This window comes from Astyanax mexicanus, chromosome 12 (assembly GCF_023375975.1).
Source record: "Astyanax mexicanus isolate ESR-SI-001 chromosome 12, AstMex3_surface, whole genome shotgun sequence".
Classification (NCBI taxonomy): Eukaryota; Metazoa; Chordata; class Actinopteri; order Characiformes; family Acestrorhamphidae; genus Astyanax; species Astyanax mexicanus.
This window is the reverse complement of record NC_064419.1, coordinates 44291160-44315377: the sequence shown is the minus strand read 5'-3', so window position 1 is coordinate 44315377 and position 24218 is coordinate 44291160. Positions and strand designations below refer to the sequence as shown.

The following is a 24218-nucleotide window of genomic DNA, read 5'->3' as shown; positions in this document are numbered from 1 at the left end:
TGAACGAGCAGCTCAGTATCTTCTGCTGAAGATGCAAAAACGCTGCGCTGTTAAGAGACGAACACGCCAAAGTCAGAGCTCACCTGCTTCTTAAAGGGAATGACAACTGGCACATTGACTGGTTTATTTCACCTGCTTGATTTAAGGCGTATCAGTGTGTCTTTGCTCTCGTATGTAAAGGAAAAGTACACCTTGCGCAATTCGAAACATGCAAAAAACATGCAAAATAATTCCAGACTTTTAACACAACAATAAACAGAATAAAGAATAAAATAACATTACTGTTCCCTTAAAGCTCCACTAGGTAGGATTGAGATTTTGTGCTCGCAGGCTCCCCCTACAGTTGTAAAGTGTAATACATGTTTCAGGCAGATTAATTTCTATTTCTCGTTTTCTGGCTTTCACAGACATATTCGGTCTCTTTCCAGCTTCTGCCAGAGTGTCTGTATGTTAGTTTGTAAAAAATGAACCAGTAGTCCTTGTAGAACTGTTGGAACTAAAGGTCGGAAAGCAGGTCGCAGTTCTCGCGAGCGTTGGTCGCGGCCACTTTGGAAAACTTACAGAGTCTGGTTTGAGCTCAGAGGAGCTCCGGCACAGACACGAGAGCACTGCTAATCCTCCTACTACAACTCAATGCAGCGCTGCAGTGAGTTTCAAGCTGTAATTTTACTCTTTTAAAAGATAAAAAATCAAAGAAATCCTACCTAGTGGGGCTTTAAATGAGCTGCTGGTGTATCTTTACAGCGTGAACACACAGGTCAGTATCCTTTGCTGAGACGCACAAAAGCACCGCGCTGTTAAGATATGAATGCGCCAAAGTCGGAGCTCACCTGCCTCTTAAAGTAATAATGACAATTGGCACAATAACTTATTTCACGTTACACCCAAAATTAAACATTTTTTTGCATCCTCACGATACCAAAAACACACAGACACGCCCTAAAATAGGGCTCAAAGTTTTACTAGTAATTTGCACCCAAACCTCATTGTTCCTTTCCTTTGTAACACTTCAGCACTTTTCTATCTGACCCTGAATGTGACACAGCCCATTTTATTCCACTCTCTCTCCCTCTCTCTTTTTGCTGTGCATCTGAATCTTATTCCCGGTTTATTTCCTATAATCTCTAAATGACATGCACTAACTACGCTCTGAGGATTAGTCCCCAGCTCAAAGCAGCCAGCCAATTCTATCCTGAGATTAGTCCAATGAGAATAGTACCTTGTGTGTGTGTGTGTTTGGGGGGGGGGGGGGGGGGGGGTATGTATAAAAGCCGGAGTGTTTATGCTTTGCTGAAAGTCTTTGGGGAAAAAAAAGCTCTTTGGGCTCAGAAAAGCCTGTTTTCCCCTCTCTAACTCTTTATTATTCCTCTGTTGTTATTGTTATTTTCCAGTATCATTCAGTATAAAAGCTGAGGAAGAGGGTTTGAAGTGTTTGAAATGTTTGTTATGAGGTGAAAAAGCCCACATAAACTGAAAAACACACTTAATATTGGGTTAGAGATGATTCTCAGGCTTTCTTTAATAGTGTCAGAACTCAAAACACTGCAGAAAATGCTTAAAACCTGGAGAAACAGCATCATTTTATACTAGAAATCATTCAGATCATTTAAAGTCAGGTCAACTCAAAATAATAAAGTGTCTGGATCTTGTACATTTTGAGCTGAACCCATTATTGAAACAAACAAAATTATCTGAAGAATGGGGAATATATGTCTCATAATGAGCCTGGTAAGTACGCAAGCTTGTGTGTGTGTGTGTGTGTGTGTGTGTGTGTGTGTGTGTGTGTGTGTGTGTGTGTGTGTGTGTGTGTGTGTGTGTGTGTGTGTGTGTGCATTTTTGCATTCTTGTTTTCCTACATCTGCAATAATAGCTTCACACTTCGTCACATGATTAATTTGTGTTAAATAATTAACACTGACAGCCTTAATTTATATTTACAGGGACATCTAGGGGTACCACTATTGCACGATAATGGCACTCTCACTAGCACTCTTCAGATTTATTTACATACAAGTAAGCTAGAATATTAAACAAATGCTAAATGCTGGAGATTTCAAAATATTTTATTTAATATAGCATCTCAAACCATACTTAAGTTCTGTAAACAGAGCGGTGTGTGAGACACGGGGTCCTATTTTAGCTATCTATAGGTAAGCTGTCAATTGTGCACTGTGCTGCGGCAGCTAAAACTGCATAAATATTATAAATATTGTTTATTTTGTGGCTCATCCCCATTAAAAATGAAAAATTGTGACAAACCAACACATTAGTTTACAGTCCTGATCCGTGCTTGCTCTACTAGCTCAGTTCTTAGACATTTATTTTTTATTACTATTTTCTCAATTAATACTAATCCGCCCTTAAGTTAAGTTAAACATTTCTCTAGCCTGGAACATTTAGCACATTTTTACAGTTTAGGTATGATTACTGGAGTATACATTTCATTTTTAATAGCTGCAGGTACAAGAATCACACTTTTCATGCTCACTTTCATGCTTTTCTGTTTCACTTCCTGGTCTGGCAAATGGTCCAAGCTCAGTTTTGGCTGCCCTTAAATAGTGCCTGAGCAAAATGAGGCATGCTCAGTTGTAGAACCCATTTTGGGCCGTACCATTAAGAGGGGAGTTCTTTTGGGTTTATAAGATTGTAATTTTCATTTTTCTTTTCTTTTATCTATGATTATTTTATGGAGTTGTGGCCTATGTTGTGTACAATAACTATTTTGAATATGTAGTTTTTCCATCCTGTACTTATTTTATTTATTGTTTGTTAGTATATTAGTGTATTACCCTGCACAGAAAGTACTTTGGTTTTGGTTGGGTTGGGCAGAGCAGTGGTGGTCTATTGCCTATTTAAGGCTTCATTTCCTAGTTTGTTACAGGTATGGTTGGTTGATGGATGAGCCAATGTTAAGAAGTTAAGGAAAATGTAGATTCCTTGTTTTTTTTTTGTTTTTGTTTTTTTTATTAATTTATTTATTTATTTATTATTATTATTTTTTATTATATATATATATATATATTTGTTAATTTTATTTTAGTGTATTTTATTTTGTTAAGTTTATCTTTTAGTTTATTTATTTAATTTATTTTGTTTATTACTTTATTTTATGTTTATTTGTTTACTTTATTGGATTTATTATTTTTTTTCCTTTGATATTATTTCCTTTTTCTTTTGACATTTTAACTAAATGTTTGTACCTGTCACTTAATAAAAAACACTTGCACAGGATGTGCTACTGCAGTTTGCCATCATTTTTTTTCACAAGAATTACACTTTACATACTCACCTGTGCTCCTGTTTTCACTTCCTGGTCAGGACAGGGCCCAACCCATGTTTTAGCTGCCCTTAAATAGTGCCTGAGCAAAATGAGGCATACTTAGTTTTAGGCCCCATTTTGTGTTTATAAGATTGTAATTTATATATATATTTTTCTTTTGTCTATATTTATTTTATGGGGTTGTGGCCTATATTGTCATTATCAGGTGAGCTGGAGAGAAGCCTTGTTGTGAAAGATGAGTGAAAGGGTTAGTTGGCTCAGCTAAATCAGGTAGAAAAATGAGCAAAATAATGACTGGTCACTGCATACCACCACACATACAGTACATACTGGGGAATTATGTAATCTATTAATCATATAGTTTTGTATATTTAGATTTTTGAGTTTGTTTATTTTTTTTTTACATTTTCTTGTATTTATTTTTTCATTTTTAGTAAAAAAAAATTGTAATCTAGAGGAACGGATGGGATGATTGGTTCAGCTAAATTGTGGAGAAAACAGTAGACAGAAAAAAAACAATATATACTTTTTAAACTTTTAATTTAATGCACACATAAATAATATTGTGTGTTTCGTCTGCTTAACCTTCATTTTAATCTTCATTTTATTTGCTAATAAACATCTATACAAATATGAACACAGTTGAGTATATTGTCTTAGTCTATCTTTAATAAAATTGGGAAAATTGGGCAAACTAAGATATAGAAAAAAAAATAATAAAGGAGAAAAAAGCAAATTCATGTCAAATCCATGTATTCTTTGAAATAGCTTTATTTATTTTAGATAATACTGACACATGTACTCAATAGCAGTTACCAGGCTGGTTAAAAACATCGATATTAAAACTGTTAAGAGTTGTTGTTTCTTTTTTTTTTCGTTTGTTCATTAATTCAGATTGATTTCTAAGAATCTGACTCTTTTTTGTTTTTATAATTTTTTACACTTTTACAGAATTATACCATAACATCTACTGGTTGGTTTCAGTCTTTTTCCTGGGTCAAAAAGTTCAACTTCTTTTTTTTAATGTATTTATTAGAAAAAAAAGGAAGAAAATATTCTACAGATGGTCAGTCCAGTCCGGAGCTTCAGTTCTCTACTTTTCCAAAGGGTAAAATGCTGAGGAGGACGAGGTTTTTCCGGAACAGAAAGCAAAAATGTCACCTTTCGTTTCGGGTATAAAAGGTGCGATTAGAGGAAGCATCGACAGACGGGGGGGAAAAAATATCCAGACACAACAAAACGTCGGCGTGGTGGAGGTGGAGGAGAGGCGGAACGCAAAAGATAAAATAAGTTCTGACGGTTAGAGGTGGGCCGTCCTCCACTGCGAGCGTTCCTCTGTCAGATGTAATCCCCGCGGCGGCGGATGGCAGCAGTGGCAGCGGCGGCTGGCAGACAGTCTCTCGTCTCCGTATCGCCGCTGAGGAGAGTTCTGGGTTCTGGCAGACGCTGAGGACGGCGGAGGTGGAGGAGGACGTGAAGAGGAGGAGAGGGGGATGTAGCAAGGGATGGAGGAAGAAGAGGAGGAGGAGGAGGAGGAGGAGGAGAGCTGACCGCTAGGATGGTCCTCATTTTCATGAATGGGTTGGGAACAAGAGACCAGGCCTCTCGTATTACTGAACCACAGGTGATCTTAAAGTCACTGCCATGTACACATCCGTCCTCCCGTCTCCTGTTCTCCCTGCCTGCACCTCCCACCCCCCCTCACCATCACCACCACCACCACTGTCTTCTCGACTGGCTACACCGAGGATGGCACTACCGGGTCACCTGAAATAAAAAAAAGACAAGATACTGGTTAACCCTTTGAACTCTAAGCTGTTCTTCTTTCAGGTCTTATAACACAGTAATTACTGTATATCAGACAGACACATGCCCTGATCTCTTTTACTCCAGAAGACATACGTCTGCTCAAAAATATAATCATTTAAAATGTAAAAGGAAGCAGAATTGTTATATTTTCCTGGAACTGATCATGTTTTGCTCAAAATTTTACCAAACGCCTGTTTTTTTTTTTACTTATTTTTGAATGTATAGACTATAAATATATTCACACCTAAGATAAGATATATTATCAAAAATCATTTTTGTTCATTATATGGCTTATTAATTATTACTTTGATAAAATACATGGAGAAACAGCATCAGGTGGATTTATTTTTCTTGATAATCAATAATCACACCTCTAGGATACATGTAGATACTAAAAACCACCTGATACTCAGAGCAGCCTATACCTTTCAGTATTTTGACAGTATCAGGACACGCAAAGAAAACTATATATATATAACTGTGATGAGGAGAGTGATGAGGAGAAAGAGCGCCATCTACTGTACCCATCCAGAGAGAGCAAGGCCAATTGCGCTCTCTCTCAGGGCTCTGGCAGTAGATGGCAAGCTGTATAAGCGGGATTCGAATCAGCAATCTCCCGATCATAGCGGCAGCACTTTAGAATGCAATAAAATCTACCTGTAGGCACCTGTGGGAATTTCAGTGAAGAAAAAAGCTTTATTAGCTAAAGAAAAATCAAAAGAAAAAGTTTATTATCTCAGTAAAACACTTATAGCATTATAATAAATACAAAAAGCAAATTTACAAAAAGCAGTTACAGCTTTTACAGCACGTTTTCCTTAAAACAACATCTCCTAATCTCTCCTCGTCATCTGAGTTTAATAGAGTTATTTCTAGTTCTTATCATATTAACAATGCCTGGTTTGGTAAATTGGTAAATGTGGTAAATCAGGTGAGCTGCTGACGGAACTGAACATAATATACACATGCTGGCTGAGGAGCATCCAGGAGAAATCTGGAATCTCTACAATTTGTTCTTCAGCTTCAGCTGACAGGATACAATATACATAATTAGTTGAAAATGAGCATCCCTTGTTAAGTTTTAATGTATGTATGTTTATTTGCATCTGTTCAAATCATATGTGGTGCTTTTCTTTTTTTTTTTAGGTAAAAACACACGTATTGCTGAGATAAATGGATTAGTGTAGTTTGCTTTGGTGCCTAAAAATTTTGCACAGTACTGTATATATAAATACATATACATACATATATATATATATATATATATATATATATATATATAGGTGGTACAACGTCTTTTGTCCATACTTCCACCAGCCTTTCTCCATTTTTGTTTTATTTTTTTGAGTTATAAACACAAAATAATGAATAATGAATTTTGAATATCAGCATTTTACTGCAATCTTTATACTCAGATTAATATTAAACACATAAACCCCACATTTATATCTGCAAGGCTTCGTCCTCTATTTTATTGATTAGAATAAAAATAACTTACACGACCTGATTCCTCTGCTGGGAGCTTAATTAAAGATTTAATTAGGAGGCGGTGTATTATTAAAGCTTACAGCAGCTAATGGCGCTGTAATACCAGCAGGCTGAGAGTGGGCAGGGGGGTGAAGCCGGCCAGGTGGCAGGGTGTGAGCATGCGTGTGCCCGCTGTGGCTGCAGCGCGGGGCCCGGGCCTGTCTGGGCGTGCCGATGCCCGCTCCTGACCGCCGTGGCAGCGCCTGAAGCAAGCAGTTGGCACCCAGCGGACTCATTCACTTAGAGCCTGGCACGGCGCCCGGACTGCTGGCACGAGAGGAGGTGGCAGAAATGAGAGGAGGGCATCGTGGCATAGTGCCCACTTCTCTCTCTCTCTCTCTCTCTCTCTCTGTGTTCTCTCTGTGTGAGTGTGAACAGTGTGAAGTCTGTGATATTTGAGTACTCTGATAATGAGAGCGCATGCGGCTGTCCGTATAGAATTGAATGAACACAGAAAAGGCAACCAGACTGCTGCTAAACTCGGCATGCAGTTATTTACAGGGCGGTTATAAAAAAATAAATAAAGGGAAATTAATGCAGGTGTGGTCTGATTACACACTAGTTCCTACCACAAGAGGGCATAAGAGTGAAAAAAGGTCACTGCCACTATAATTGGAAGATTGCTAATTCGAATCCCTGTTATGCAGCTTGCCATCAGCTGCCGGAGCCCTGAGAGAGCACAGTCAGTCATGGTGCTCTTTCCCCTCATCTCTCCAAAGGGTGATGTCAATCAGCACACACACAATAAGGGTTTCCCAGGAATTAGGAAAATCTCCACCACATTGCAACACTTCCATAAAATTTTCATAGGTAAAAGTTTGGACACACCTTAAATTCAGCATCGTTCTATTATAAGAATTTGTTTTATATTTGACATATTTTACATACATCAAAGTAGGAACCTCTTGCACATCTTGGCTTTTGATTTTCTTAATCAGCTTTATGAGGTAGAGTCACCTGGAATTTCAGGCTTTCAGTTAACAGCTGTGCTGAACTCATCAAGAGTTAATTACTCGAATTTCTTGTCTCTTAATAAAGTGTTTGAGAGCATCAGTTAAAGTAAAGTAGTGAAGAGGTAGAGTTACAGGTATACAGTGAATAGTGAATATTTGAGTAATGTTCTAATCCAGCGTAACGACTCAACTAAATAAACAAAAAATCTGAAAAAGAAGAAGAATTTTAAGAACTTTGTAGTTCAAGTATTCTCAAGTGCGACCACCACAAAAACCATTAGAAACATTATAAAGATGGAACTGGCACTCATCAGGACTGCCCCAGGAAAGGAAGAGCAAGAGTTAGCTCTGTTGTACAGGATAGGTTCATCAGAGTTACCAGCCTCAGAAACCACAAGTTAGCAGCTCCCCAGATAAGAGCATCTAAAAGCTTCTTCACAGAGTATTTTGGTTTGTTTAACACTGTTTTTAAGTTACTACATGATTCCTTATGTGTTCCTTCATAGTCTGATAGATCACTTTTTATTAACAATGTATGAACAAAAACATTGAATGAGAAGGTGTATCCAAACTTTTGACTCATACTGAAAACTATTACAGGTTTTTGATATATTTTAGAATAGAAGTGTTTTTAAAGGGGACATGTGATTGGGCTCTGTGCTGATTTCCTCTCAGGTAAAACCAACACCTGCCCTCATTAATTCATCAGCTTAATGGACAGGATGAGATCAGGTCAGGAGGTTAAAGGTCAGCAGGTTAAATCAGGTGTTGTGTTGCTTTGGAAGATACTCCTTACTTTCTCTCTCTCTCTCTCTCTCTCTCTCTCTCTCTCACACACACACACTGCTGGATTACACAGAGTGAGATAGTGTGTGTAAAAAGGTGTGTGTGTGTGTGTGTGTGTGTGTGTGTGCTTACTGGGGATAAGTGCGCAGTTTTAAGCATCTTATAATATTTTTCTGTCAGGATTTTGTAGATTTTGTTCTATGCACACACACACACACACAAATACACACACACACACACACACACACACACGCACACACTTGCCTCCCTCTTTCTCCACAAGGGCACTAAAATATTTAACATTCTGCCTCCCTTCTTTTAACACCCTCTCTCTCTCTCTCTCTCTCTCTCTCTCCATTTCTTCTTGTGTGTCTCTTCTTCTCTTCCTCTTCTCTCTAAGGGCACACTTTCACATTTACTCTGCTTGGTCCAAACCAAAATAGCAGGTGTAAAAGGTCCCATAAACCACAGTTTGGACAATAGAACCCAATATTTGGTCCGTACCAATTAAACAACGGTCCAGTTTTGTTAGTCAGCACTATTTGATCCAGTTAAAACAGACTCTGGTTGGTTTGTAGTCTTGGTGCAGTTTATTTGGGCATGTGTGAAAACAGTAATCAAACTTTTGGGTTTGGATTAAAACAACCGAATAAAAACCGAGAGAAGAGATTCGGTTCCAAACAAACTCCAGAGTAATTAGTTTGTGCTGAGAATGTGATCTGGTCTCGATTACCCGACCCGACTATCAAATATACAGCATATTTCTCAGGTTTGAGCTAAACGGCTGTTCAGGTGCAGTTTAACCTGATTGATTGCCCAAAGAACTTCCATAGCTATGAACAAACGCCCCTTCTTTCCCGACAGCTTTGACCAACCAGATAAGACAGTGTGCTCCCATGTTTTTTTAGGGCGCATTTTGATGCATTTAGGTTTGTGCCTGTGTGAAAACAAACCAAACAGAGGAAAAAAAAAACTTTCCAAGTAAACTAACTCATCAACTAAAGTATAGGTGTGAAGACAGACCAATTACAGAAAGTTGAGGCAGGCCATCATCACCTATTAAACAATAGAAAAATTAAAAGAAGAGGTGTTGTGCCGAAATCTGATTTCCCTTGGTGTGAAGGGATGTCTTATAGCAGTACGGGTACAACAGATTAAAGTGCTGGTGATTCTGTATCTACTGTAACTGTAGATCAACTCTTATTAATAAACAAAAATAAAATGAATCTGAGGGAAATCTGTTATAATCATTGTGCTTCGAGACACACCTGCAATTGAAGTGTACTCAGATTCTGTCAATGGGGCATATTTTTGCATCACATCTGGAGAGGTATCTCACTTAATTGACAATATCCAATATTCAATATACAAACCAATCAGTGTCAAGTATAGGTTTACTCCGCCCATGTAGGTGATTATGATGACTAAAAGAATGTAGCAAAGTTGATAAGTGAGCTCAGTCACTAAATTACAGTTGCTTCGAATCCCGGTCATGCGGCTTGCCATCAGCTGCCGGAGCCCTGAGAGAGAACAATTGGCCTTGCTCTCTCTGGGTGGGTACAGCAGATGGAACTTTTTCCCCTCATCATTCCTAGGGTGATGTCGATCAGCAGAAGGCTGCATCTGTGAGCTGATGTATCAGAACCGAGTCGCTGAGCTTTCCTCCGAATGCGCTGTGATGCTACTCGGTAATGCTGCATCAGCAGCAGTCGGAAAAGAGGCGGAGTCTGACTTCACATGTGATAAGGGTCCTAAGAGTCCTAATGAGTGGGTTGGGTAATTGGCCTTGTACAATTTAGGGAGAAAATGGGATAAAAATGAGAAATAAAATTGAGATTTAATGTACAGAATACAATGTAACAAACACATCAAGCTTGAGGAAAAGGAAATTTCTTACTTTTCTCTTTACTCTCTCTCTCTCTCTCTGTCCTTGGCTTCTCTCTCTCTCTTTCTCTCCATCCTTGGCCTCTCTCTCTCACCCTCTCTGCTGTTTGTCATAACACATGGTCTGTTTGTAACAGGGCCATAAGAGTGGGCTCAATACTATTGATCAGTTTGATTGATCGGCACGTGCTGCAGCTTTCACCTCTCCATATTCTCCATTACAAACAGCCCAATTCATCATTTCCAGCATCTGTTCCAACATCTGCAGTATAAACCCTCTTTATCTCTCACATCACAGTGACAGTGCGGGACGGGTGATACCGCTGATGCATCCGAGTATCAGGACCTCGTATCTCCGGCCTGCGCTCATTGATTCGGCTGCAGAAGTTCAGAGGCTCTGTAATGCGTTTTTTTTTTTTTCAGCAGCGCTGCTTTCATCACTTCCTCCCAGCAGTGCTCAGTGTGTTAATAACCTGTTCATGCTCGTACTGCGGCCTTCAGCGGATATTACTCAGCTGTACAATCTCATCAAAACTCACCCGCCCATATCAGAGGGGAAATGCAATCAGGCTGAATTCGGTTTCATTTGCTGCACACGGACTCTTTATATAATAATGTCTACAGTATTTAGAGTGGGTACATGATGCGTAAGTGCACTTATTTATATTTAAAAAAAAAAGTAAATTAAAGTGATATAATAACAGAATTCCATCCAATAATTTCACCAAACTGGAAAAAAATAGGGATAAACACACAGGAAAAAGAAATTGTGAGGGAGTGAGGCCAAGCGAAGGAAGAGGGGGAGGACAGTAAAGAAAGAGAGAGAGAGAAAAAGAGAGAGAGAGATTGTTCCAAAAGTTCTCCCAAGTTAAAAAAGTAAATAAACGATTACAGACAGAACATGTTTGAGTTAATTCAGTATCATTAACCTAATGTCCTTTTTTATAACTAATATATATTTTACGTTATGCTGATTAAGCTGATATAAAAACACTAGTAAATGAGCCACAACTAAAATGACTTAAATTGTAAATGAGAAAGGAACATACAAAAAAAAAGTTTGAATAAAAAAATTAGAAACAGAGAGAGAGAGAGAGAGAGAGAGAGTGGGAAAAATGCACAAAGAAAAGGAAAGAGTAGAAGCAAAGAGACAAAAGGTAAAAATTACATAATATAAGATGAAGTGGAAATAGTCGAATAAAAGAGAAGTGAAAGGAGAAAGAAAGAGTGAGGGAGTAAGAAATAGAGGTTAAAAGGAATGTGAATTAATAAATTAAAAAGAGTGAGAAACAGTGATGAGAGACAGTAAAAGAGAAAAAGTCAAAAGCAAAGAAAGAGAGAGGAAGATAGAAAAAGCAGGTAAAAGAGTGAAACAAAAATTTAACTGTAAATGAGAATATCAAGAGCTAAAGTGACTTAAATTGTAATTGAGCCCCCCTTTATTTACGCTGAGTTAAAATAAAGATAGATTGATTGATTGATTGATTGATTGATTGATTGGAAAACTGAAAAAAAAAATACTTTTTAATGTTTCTGTCAGGTAGGAGCAGGAACGAGACGTGGAGAACGGACGAGTATTTTTTTTTATTATTTTGAAACTTGAATAATAAATAAATAAAGAAACAAAAACTAAGACAAAAGAAACAGAGAACATTAAATAACACAAAACCTTACAAACGGCAGATGTATAACCACGGACAAATAACAGAGGAACAAGGACAGGAAATGGGAAACATCTGGGACCTAACAAGGGGGCGGAGCTTCAAACTAACAGGTGGGCAACAGGGGCGGAGACAAGGGATAAACACAAGGGAAAAAGAAATTGTGAGGGAGTGAGGCCAAGCGAAGGAAGAGGGGGAGGACAGTAAAGAAAGAGAGAGAGAGAGAAAGAGAAAGAGAGAGACTGTTCCAAATTTGTCTATGAGTCCCTTAAAGAAATGTATTAATGCTGAGCAAGAGCGAGAGATTGGCAACACAATATAAAAGAGAGAGAGAGAGAAAGAGAGAGAGAGAGTGTGTGTGAGTGTGAGAGAGAGAAAGAAAGAGACGTGTGAAGAAAAGGGTGTGTGAGGGTGAGAGAGCGTGAGAAAAGGGAACAACAGAATAAGAAAGTGAGAGAGCAAAAAAAGAGAAAGTTAACTAGAAAAAGTGAAATAAGTGAGAGCCCAGAGAGCTAGCGTTAGAGTGATGGAGTGAGATAGAGAGCAAGAGTGAAAAGTAGAGAAAGAGAGAAATACTAGCAAAAAAAAGTGATACAGAGAGAGGGCACGAACAGAGGAAGGTAATTAAACACAGGGACAGACTGGAGGAAACGGAAACAGGACGAGAGATTTTTATGATTATTATAGTTTTACTATTTAAAACAGTAAGTTTTTAGTTTTTTGCACTATGTAAAGCAGCTACATCAGTTAGCCAATCACGCTGCTCCAAGCGCAGGAGCTGACGGACAGGTGAGCTGACCCCAGTGGGATGTAAAAGCATAAGCAGTGCTGAGAATCTGTCTGTACGGGTTTTGAGGTTTATTTGCAAGCCTGTCCGATCACATCTCCGGCCCACGGCGGCGTGGCGAAGCGGAGCTGCTGTGTTTTTGTTTTCGCACTCGTTCTCTCCGCTCTCCCTCGCTTTTTTCATCCCGTTCTCTCTGATTCAGGACTGCGCGGTGTTTGATGTCAGATCCAACACTCCTCAGATCCACTCACAGCCAATTCCTCTAGTCTGCACTGAGCACGCTCAGAAACAGAGGAAGTAGGTTGCAAAGCAGGAGGTCTGAATGGTGTGGTGAGCAAGCGGGCGAGAGAGAGAGAAAGAGAGAGAGAGAGAGAGAGAGAGAGAAAGACTGTTCCAAATTTGTCTTTGAGTCCCATAAAGAAAGTTATTAATGCTGAGCAAGAGCGAGAGATCGGCAGCACAATATAAGAGAGAGAGAGAGAAATAAAGTGTGAGTGAGTGTGAAAGAGAGTGAAAAAGAGACGTGTGAAGAAAAGGGTGTGTGAGGGTGAGAGAGCGTGAGAAAAGGGAACAAAATAATAGGAAAGTGAGAGAGCGAAAAAGAAAGAAAGTTAACTAGAAAAGGTGAAATAAGTGAGAGTCCACAGAGATAGCGTTAGAGTGATGGAGTGAGATGGGAGGAAATTGTGAGGGAGAGAGGGAGAGAAAGCGAAAGATTGAAAGAGAAGGTGAAAAGGGTAAAACTAAAGAAAGTTAAAAAAATGAGGTCGAGTGATGGAAGGGGGAGGACAGTAGAGAAAGAGAGAAAGAAAAAGAGAGTGAGAAAGAAAGAGAAAGAAAAAGAAAGTGAGAAAGAGAGAGAGAGAGAGAGAGAGAAGAGAGAGAGACTGTTCCAAATTTGTCTATGAGTCCCATAAAGAAAGTTATTAATGCTGAGCAAGAGCGAGAGATCGACAACAAAATATAAAAGAGAAAGAGAGAAAGTGAGTGTGTGAGAGAGAGTGAAAGAAAGAGACGTGTGAAGAAAAGGGTGTGTGAGGGTGAGAGAGCGAGAGAAAAGGGAACAACAGAATAGGAAAGTGAGAGAGCAAAAAGAGAGAAAGTTAACTAGAAAAAGTGAAATAAGTGAGAGTCTACAGAGTGATGGAGTGAGATAGGGAGAAAGAGTGAAAAGTAGAGAAAGAGAGAAATACTGGAGAAAAAATTGATGCAGAGAGAAAAGGAACCAGTAAGAAATTGTAAGGGAGTGAGGCCAAGCGACGGAAGAGGTGGAGGACAGTAAAGAAAGAGAGAGAGAGAGAGAAGAGAGAGAGACTGTTCCAAATTTGTCTATGAGTCCCATAAAGAAAGTTATTAATGCTGAGCAAGAGCGAGAGATCGACAACACAATATAAAAGAGTAAGTAAGTAAGTAAGTAAGCTTTATTTATAAAGCACTCTTTACACAGCTTCCACTGCCCAAAGTGCTGTACACAAAATGTCTAATAACTACACATACATACAACCAAAAATTAGGTAAAAGAAATCACTTAAATAACATATTAAAATAAGAATCCCAACATAAAACAGAAATAAAATAAATAAAATAAAAAATGCTAAAAATACACATAAACTAAAATGCACAACAACAATATATATAAAGGATAAATCGACCTCTCAATTACCACAGTAACTCACTAATCAAAAGCAAGTTTGTATAAGTAAGTCTTTAAACCTGATTTAAAAACCGAGACAGAAGAAGCTTGGCGAATAGTTAGTGGCAGACTGTTCCAAAGTCTTGGGGCATACACTGAAAATGCACGATCACCTTTGAGTTTCAAACGAACCCTAGGAATGACCAACAAATTCTGTGCTGATGATCTCAGAGAGCGCTGTGAGACTGAGGAGGTAAGCAAATCTGCAATATAAGAGGGTGCCAGACCATTTAATGCTTTAAAAACTACTAAAAGCACTTTAAACTGAATTCTGTATTCGACAGGTAGCCAATGAAGTGAGGCGAGAACTGGTGTTATATGTTCTCTTTTCTGCATGCAGCATTCTGAACTAACTGTAAGCGATGCAGAAGGGACTGGTTAATCCCAATGTACAAAGAATTACAGTAGTCTATTTGTGAAGAGATGAATGCATGGATAACTTTCTCAAGGTCAGAAAAACTGAGAAAAGGCTTTAGTTTTGCAATGTTTCTGAGCCGGAAGAAACTACTTTTTACCACCGAGTTGATTTGTTTATCAAATCTGAGGTCTGTGTCAAAAACAACACCCAGATTTCTCACTGAAGACTTAACATATGACGACATGTGACCAAGAGAAAAGAGAAAGAGAGAAAGTGAGTGTGTGAGAGAGAGAAAGAGACGTGTGAAGAAAAGGGTGTGTGAGGGTGAGAGAGCGTGAGAAAAGGGAACAAAAGAATAGGAAAGTGAGAGAGCAAAAAAAAGAGAAAGTTAACAAGAAAAAGTTAAATAAGTGAGAGTCCACAGAGATAGAGTTAGAGTGATGGAGTGAGAGAGAGAAAGAGTAAAAAGTAGAGAAAGGGAGAAATACTGGTGAAAAAGTGATACAGAGGGAAGAGAAAATACGAGGAAATTGTGAGGAAGAGAGTGAGAGAAAGGGAAATATTGAAAGTAAAGGGAAGTAGCAAGAAAAGTAAAAAAAGAATGAGGCCAAGCAATGAAAGAGGGGGAGGGCAGTAGAGAAAGAGAGAGAGAAAAAAAGAGAGGGATAGAGAGAGAGAAAGAGAGAGAGAGTTTGCTAAGGCTCCCATAAAGAAAGTTATAAATGCTGAGCAAGAGACTACAAAAATGTAGTCAAAACTTCTTAAGTAGAAAATAATTTATTGTATTAAAAATTAAAAAAAATACGCTAACTCTGATTTTCTCTGCTAGCTAGCTCTATGCTAACCTTAATTCTCTTTCCAGTAAAATTAGCTAGCTCGCCGCTAATGTTAGCTAGCTCTACACTAACCTTATTTCTCTCACCAATAACATTAGCTAGCTTGCCGCTAATGTTAGCTAGCTCTATGTTAACCTTATTTCTCTCCCCAGTAACATTAGCTAGCTCACCGCTAATGTTAGCTAGCTCTCCTCTAACTCTGGTTTTCTCCAAGGTATTGTAGCTAACTCACCACTAATGTTAGCTAGCTCTACACTAACCTTATTTCTCTCACCAATAACATTAGCTAGCTCGCCGCTAATGTTAGCTAGCTCTACGCTAACTCTGGTTTTCTCCCAGGTAATGTAGCTAACTCGCCACTAATGTTAGCTAGCTCTACGCTAACCTTATTTCTCTCCCCAGTAACATTAGCTAGCTCGCCGCTAATGTTAGTTAGCTCTACGCTTACCTTATTTCTCTCTCCAGTAAAATTAGCTAACTCGCCACTAATGCTAGCTAGCTCTACGCTAACCTTATTTCTCTCCCCAGTAACATTAGTTAGCTCTCTGCTAATGTTAGCTAGTATAAAACGTCTATAAATTTAAATGTCTATACATTTAATACCTACAGCAAATTTACAGTAAATTTAAGACAATTTAATCTTAATTATCCAAATTTTAAGACGTTTTAAGGAGTCACTGTGGGAATCCTGTAGTGATCAATTGATTTTTTTTTTTTTTATCACAGCTTTGACAAACATCTATCTGTAACCCCACCTTGTCAGCTCACTCCATCACTCCGTACAGCTCCAGCGTTCTCTACAGCACTGATACCGAGTGTGTTCTCAGCTTTACTGCTCACAGAGCCTCTGAAGTATGACTATAATTAGATACTATCTAATTACCAGCTAATGAAAGCAGAGCGCAGAGTGACGATCTGAGCCGAGAGCTGACAGGTAATACTGCTGCGCGGCTGCGGCAATGAGATCACGTCAATTATACAAGAACAAAACCGAGGACTCTGCAACCTAAAATTACACCGGCAAACAACAAGTCGCTCCTGACGGCCCTACGTGTCTCTTGGCCCTTCATGTGTAGGAGTTACGAATTCCAGCTACTGGAGAAGAATAGAGTGACCTCCCTCAAGGGGTTCTGCATGACTGCACTCACTCCCGTTGCATGTGGAGTGCATCAAAAAATAAAACTAAACAAGGAGTGAGCATATAATAAGAAAGAAGGATTAAATGCATTAAATATAAATGGTGGAGGAACATTGCTGTTTTATTTTTAATATGTGTAGGATGAGTAAGATTAGTAGCTTTATGATACTGTATATCGTCAAATTCCAATAAAAAAACACTTATCTCCATTTTTGTCGATTTTTAGTCTACTACATAATTTGAACAGACAAACTGTCCCTTACACTGTGCCGACATTTCTTGATGAACCGACCAATAGAAACTCTTTAAAATGACCTGAAATAAACCCTTTTTACATTGGCTTCCATTGAAAGTTGACAAGGTTTTTTCTCTCTCCTGTAAAGTTGCTGTTTTGGAGATAAGTGTTTTTCATTGCACAGCGACGATATTGTGTATATTTACATTATTTTAGAACAAATGCAGTCAGTGCAGCTCCAACACATAATTTACCTTGTTTTTGTAACTATTATATGTTTTATACTTTGTAAAATATACTAATAATATACTAGTGCATCTCAAAACAATTGTATATCTTTTAAACGTTTCTGTATTTCAGTAATTCAGTTCAAAATGTATAACTCTCATATATTATATAGATGTATTACACACAGAGTGATCTATTTTAAGCCTTTATTACTTTTATTTTTGATGATTATGGCTTACAGCCAATGAAAACCCAAAAAATCAGTGTTTTAGAAAATTAGAATATTATATAAGACCAGTTGATACTTTTGGCAGTGTGGGCATGGTGACAAGTCCTGCTGGAAAATGAAATCTGCATATATATAAAAGTTGTCAGTAGCAGAGGGAAGCATGAAGTGCTGTAAGGTTTTGTGGGAAAACAAAACTGCACTGACTTTAGACTTGATAATAAAACACAGTGGATCAACACCAGCAGATGACATGTCTCTCCAAACCATCACTGATTGGTGGAAACTTCACACTAGACCTCGAGCAGTTTGGACTGTGTGTCTCTCCACTCTTCCTCCAGACTCTGATCCCTCGATTTCCTTTAAATGAAATGTAAAATTTACTGATGATCAGTGATGGTTTGGAGAGACATGTCTGTCATCTGCTGGTGTTGATCCACTGTGTTTTATTATCAAGTCTAAAGTCAGTGCAGTTTTCATGCTTCCCTCTGCTACTGACAACTTTTATGGAGATGCTGATTTCATTTTCCAGCAGGACTTGGCACACTGACAAAAGTACAAATTGGTCTTATTATATAATATTCTAATTTTCTGAGACACTGATTTTTGGGTTTTCATTGGCTGTAAACCATAATCATCAACAATAAAATAAAAACACGCTTAAAATAGATCACTCTGTGTGTAATACATCTATATAATATACTGAATAAGTTTCACATTTTGAACTGAATTACTGAAATAAAGTAACTTTTCAATGATATTCTAATTTTAGAGAGGCACTAGTATATGCAAATAGTAAGCAATGATAGTGAAAGCTTCTGGGATAAAAAAGGTAACATATTAAAACAGTAGATACTGTATAAATATAAACTGACCTTGGTGGTTTTGACCTTGTTGCCAGTGCTGCAGCTCCAGCCGGTGAGGTCAGGTAGAACTTTACACTCTTCACCATCCATACACGGCTGCATCTGACACCACCACTTCTGTGCTACGATAGATGCTGCACAACCACAGGAGAAAAGAGAAGAAAACATATTAATAACACACAACAGAGCATGTTTTAGTGATAAAGAGGGCTCGTGGCTAAAATCTTAACGTAAAAATTGAATTGTAAAGGATCATTTTTAAAGCATCTGAATTGTTTAATGGTTGGAAGCTAAAATTACACGTATAAAAGGAGCTAGTTTGGTTTTAACTTCAGCAAAACAACCCAGTACTCCTATATTCTGTAAAAAAAAAAAAGGAACTATAGTGATGCTCTCAGGATGTTCAATATATAGAACAACACTTATTGATGAAAAACAGTGAAGAACAAAATGCTGTAAATTTATTTCAGCTATAAACCCTGGTGAAAAAAAGTATATATACTTATTTGTACTTAAAACATATTGATAAATGTCTAATTATGCTGTAAATCTACTAACAGACGTATGGACTTACTTAAAATATATTAAAAGTATATTAATAGTATGTTTTAAATAAATATTTGAAAGTAAACTTTGATCATGCTTTTTATAAAGTACAATATAGTGTATTTTAAATAAATCGACTACTGTGAAGTACACTTTTAGTTGAATGTAATTCAATATACTTCTTAAATACTTATTTCCAAATATGCTTTTGTACATTTTTAGCAAAGTGTGTTAAAAACAACTGTAACAGTAGTTCAATTAAAATACAATGTATCATGTAACATTTTTTTAAAAAGTAAATTGTAGAAAAAAAAAAAATAAAATAATATATATATATATATATATATATATATATATATATATATATATATATATATATATATATATATATATATATGCTCTGCAATTATAATTAGGAAAATATAACTTTTAAATATAAGTAAATTATAGGACACAATGTTAAATACCATTTAAATGTCAAAAAAAGTAGCACTGTGTAATGTAATGACAGATTAAAACGAAAAACAATTTAATCTAAAAATGAAATGAAATAAATAAGTAATAAACTGGGTGAACTGATACCAAGTGTTGTACAATATGTAATTCTGAATGCTTTATTTCAGTTAGTTAATGCGAGAGGAGAGAAAAAAATGAACTTAAACATGCCGTTTATCAGCTCTTCCAAAAAGCATTCTATATAACACTAGCAGTTGTTTCCATTACATCTAAAAAAAAGAAAAAAAAAATAGAGAAAGAAAAATATTTTTTTTAACCAATTATAGTAACAGACAGTTTGAGAAGGAGTGACCAAACTTTTGCATGCTATTTATGCTACGTATTTAGCAAAAGAACAGCAGCTGGGGGTAAAAAAGGTGAAGGGTTAAACAATGGAGGACAAAAGGAGAAAGAGACAGAAGGGAATACAGTGAAAGAGAGAAAGAGAGAGAGCAGTGGAGAGAGGAATGGACAGATGGAGAGAGTGTTAGAGAGAAAGAAAGAGAGAGAGTTTATTTGACATTTCCTCTCGCGCCGGCTGTGGAGAGGAGCGAGAGCAGACACACTGCTCTTATGGTAAAGAAAACAAGATCAAAATCGATTGCGCTGTCAAGTGGACGCTGTTGACACAGTATTAAATGAATCAGCCAGACAGGGAGAGAGAGAGAGAGAGAGAGAGAGAGAGAGGAAGAGAGAGAGAGAAACAAGTAAAAGCAGGACAGATACAGTGAACAGTGTAAGAAAGGAACAGTGGGCCGTAATGCTGTGAAATAACTACAATATTGTACAATTTTGAAACAATACTGAATTAATCAACCATTTAGGAGCAAGGGAGAAAGAAGAAGGAAAGAGAGCAATGTTCAAATGCTAAAAAAAAAACCAAATGAAACAAAACTGAGAAAGCTTAAGACAGGATGTGTTTTAAAATTAAAAAGCAGACACAGCTCAGGTTAGAAATTCTGCAAAATGAAAGTTCTTCGTTTTCTACTGAGCATAAAATGTCCAAAAAACACCACATGTTCTTACAATAAATACAAATCCGTGTTTTTATCAGCTTTTAAAAACAGTGACAGCATTGCTGTCACTGAGACAGACCCTCTGCAATGCCTCAAAACAAGCCTAGGTTCTGATACATCAGCTCACAGATGCCTTGTGCTGATCGACATCACCCCTAGGAGTGATGTCGGGGAAGAGCACCAGCTACTGTACCCACCCAGAGAGAGAGCAAGGCCAATTGTGCTCTCTCAGGGCTTCGGCAGTTTATGGCAAGCTGCATGCCTGGGATTCGAACCAGCGAACATCAAAAAATCCATGTTTTTACCAGTCTTTTAAAAACAGTGGCAGCATAATAATAAAGTATACAAAGAAACAGATACAGGTACTGTAGTTATTATAGAACTACTATAGAAGTGTTGAATATGATCAGTGGAGCTGAACAAATACATAATGGGTGTAGAAACAAAGATGTGGTCACAATGTAATGTGTAATCAGCGTATATTTCACATTAAAGTGTACTTTAAGAGAAAGAAAGAAGAAGAGAGAGAAATAGAGAGAGAGATCTTACCATCCACACAGGAAGGAGCTGCTCGGGTGGTTCCGGCCACTTGTCCGGGTAAGCAGGAGCACTTTACCGTCTGAGACCTCTCCTCTATCTTATTCTTATTACAGCAGCGGTGAGCCGCGATCACTTCACATGTGCCAGCCTTCACGTGCACTGCAGCAGAACACACACACACACACACACACATACAGAATTAATTGTATTCAGTTTTACTTCAGTGTGAATACAGATTTAGCACCGACACAAATGTTTACAGTCTAATGCTTCGACAGCATGATGTTGCTTCAGGGCAACAAGCTCATTTTCTTCACTCGGCACTGAAGAGAAAACAGCTTGCTTAGTCCCTGTAGAGAAAATCGGCCAATAAAATAGGACTAAGGTATATTATATTCACATTCTGTTTACTGTTGATGTAAAAGTTGGGTTTGTGCACTGCTGCGCTTCCGTATGTGAGTAAGAAAAGCAGGAGTGTGAGCATGTTGAGTGCAAACTGCACGTCCGCATTGCCATAGTTAACTGTTAACTGTTGTCAAAGTTCTAATCAGACATTAGTGCACCTGTGTTTTTTTTGTTGCCAAGATAGCAATATTCCAGAAGGAATCCTCACCTTTTTTACACACCTCATTCACTTCCTCACATAGATAGTTATCCAGTAACTGTTGCTCCTCCCACGCTGGCTGGCACCATGTAATGCTCGTTGTCATGGTTACGTGTATACTAAGCGATACTACTCATAAACGGAGAGTTTGCGCAGACTAATGGGGAAAGTGTACATGTATAAACACGTCAGTCACATTCTAGATGCTTTATTTCCTCAGGGCAATTATGTCCCAAATCAAGTCCCAAATCAAGAGGAAATCAAACATCGCTTTCGTAACACATGAAATATATACCGTTTCAATGAGAAAAACAATAACAAAGATACTGCGCATGTCTGTTCCGGTGGCGCTATTTTCAAGTATAGAGCTGTCAAAATGAGAGTGCATGTTTCGCAATTCTCCCGAAAACAGTGCAAACATATGATCAGAAATTAGTAAAAAGTGATCAAACCTCTTTTCCTGATCCTTTTGATAAGGATTTAAGAGGGAAGTTTTTTTTTCCTCTAATTTAAAACGCTTCCCTGAGGTGACCTACCCAAATGTGAATCACTACCTTGTTGAAACGGAGTGTGTTTACACCAGAGACGCTGTGAAAGCGCACCGCAGTTTGGACGCATATAATTACTTTCTCAGTGGAAAAGTCGGGAATATTTGTTCCTGTAGTAGAGAAGCATCACTATAGTGTATGGTGAGGTTGGAGCAAGTCAAACGCTGTCCAACACCTACTCTGCATGGTTTATAGATAAGAAGGAGGGAGAAGTTGTTAGCGGACACTGTAACTGCAGGCAGGTTAGCAGTGTGAAAAACGAAAGCAGGCGTGTTTACTATGGAGGATCAAAAATGACATAAGTATAAATAAATAAATGTTGAAATAAATAAATGAATGAATAAATAAATGTTGACATAAATAAATGCACATATAAATGAATAAATATATAAATAAGAAATGTATTTATTAATTTATTTACCTATACAATTATTTGTGCATGTATTTGTTTATTTATATATTTATTTATGTATTCATTTATATGTGCATTTATTTATATATTTATTAATTTCAACATTAATTTATTTATTCATTTATTTGTTTACATATTTATTCATTTATATGTGTTTTTATTTATACTTATGTCATTTTTGGTCCTCCATAGTTGACTTGTTTAAAGAACAATTTGACCTAATTTTCAATGTTTGTGACTCTCAGATTAGGTGAAGTTTGCATTCATGTTAAAAAGTTACGTCCACTGTTTTGAACGCTGTTTACCGCTAAACAGAAGTGTCCTAGGAACAGCTACGTCACTTCCTACGCTCATGAATATTCCTCTGAAACGGTCTATAGACATTTTTATATGATCTTTGCTCACACCTGGTTATACACACCTTTACCCACACACACACACACACACACACACACACACTGTTATTAGGCATTAGCAGGTACGTCCCCTGGCATCTCCTTTTTACTCTGTTTAAACACTAAAATCCTTCTGCGCTTTCAATTACGTCCCTGATTCTTATTTTCACTGGGAATGTTCAGCCCACTCCCATTACAATAAATCAGACAAATGGCGCAAAATGGTGAGAAACGCTGATGCTAATGGAATCAGCGAGCTGCTCCTCTTATACTGAGCTACGACACGGCTTTATAACAAATACCACACAAACATGCAGAGCAGACGGATGATAGTTTGTTTATGTAGTTCCTCATTTTAGTTTAAATTGATTCAAAATTTCATTTTAATTTTAGTTTTCAGTTTAATTTTCAATGAATGTGAACACGACCCTCATTTTTTTTTAAAGTGAACATATATAAAAAGTGATAAAGCTGGGAAATATGATTTCTGTATAATCTGTAATTTTATAAATATGATAAAAAAAAGATACATTCACAAGTATTAAAAATCTGAATTAGTTTGTAAGCATTAAGGTTCAAAAAGCTCAGTATTCTGATAATAATTTTATGTCTCTGTTTGAAGCACTGAACCTATAAGATGAGTTTAGATTAAGCTGAAAACAAACTTGTTAAAACTCTGAGATCAGTGGAGTAGTATAAGAGCTCTTCAGCACACACACACACACACACACACACACACACACACTTCTCTTCCTTCATAAATAATAACCCCAGTGACTCTCTTCACAACATCGAAGAATGAGATTTATATTAAAATGACAAACACATTATAGTGTCTGGTCAGAGGTGAGGAACAATATATAATAAAACTCGGATAACAGAAATAATAATAATACAATATAAATTCTCTTTCAACTTCCAACACAATGCCGTTTTATATGACATCATATCATTATCTTTGTCATTGACAACAAGTATTAAAAGTAATACCGCCACCTCTGCTGATTCTGATATTCCAGCCAATCACTCAAACACACGTATAAACTCTGTTTAGGAATCAACAAGCATTGTATGTTCTCCAATGACAGCTCCTCAGTACAAGTCCAGTGCTGGCCAATACACTGACCTTCACCATATAAAGGGGTTGGACAATGAAACTGAAACACCTGTCATTTTAGTGTGGGAGGTTTCATGGTTAAACTGGAGCAGCCTGGTGGCCAATCTTCATTAATTGCACATTATTGCACCAGTAAGAGCAGAGTGTGAAGGTTCAATTAACAGGGTAAGAGCACAGTTCTGCTCAAAATAATGCAATGCACACAACATTATGGGTGACATGCCAGAGTTCAAAAGAGGACAAATTGTTGGTGCACGTCTTGCTGGAGCATCTGTGAC

General features: G+C 37.5%; 1 protein-coding gene across 1 annotated transcript in view; it reads right to left on the bottom strand.

The window, feature by feature from the left end:
- Positions 1 to 4033: 4033 nt before the first annotated feature.
- The window catches only part of tafa3b (TAFA chemokine like family member 3b), a 196406-nt gene continuing 176221 nt past the window's right edge, over positions 4034 to 24218 (bottom strand). Inside the window, exons 3-5 of the mRNA XM_049486086.1 lie at positions 20874 to 21023; positions 18277 to 18401; positions 4034 to 5047 (exon numbers count right to left, since the gene is read on the bottom strand). Of these exons, the coding sequence (XP_049342043.1) occupies positions 5036 to 5047; positions 18277 to 18401; positions 20874 to 21023 (287 nt within the window). The 3' untranslated portion in view covers positions 4034 to 5035. The remainder of the gene's footprint in view (positions 5048 to 18276; positions 18402 to 20873; positions 21024 to 24218) is intronic.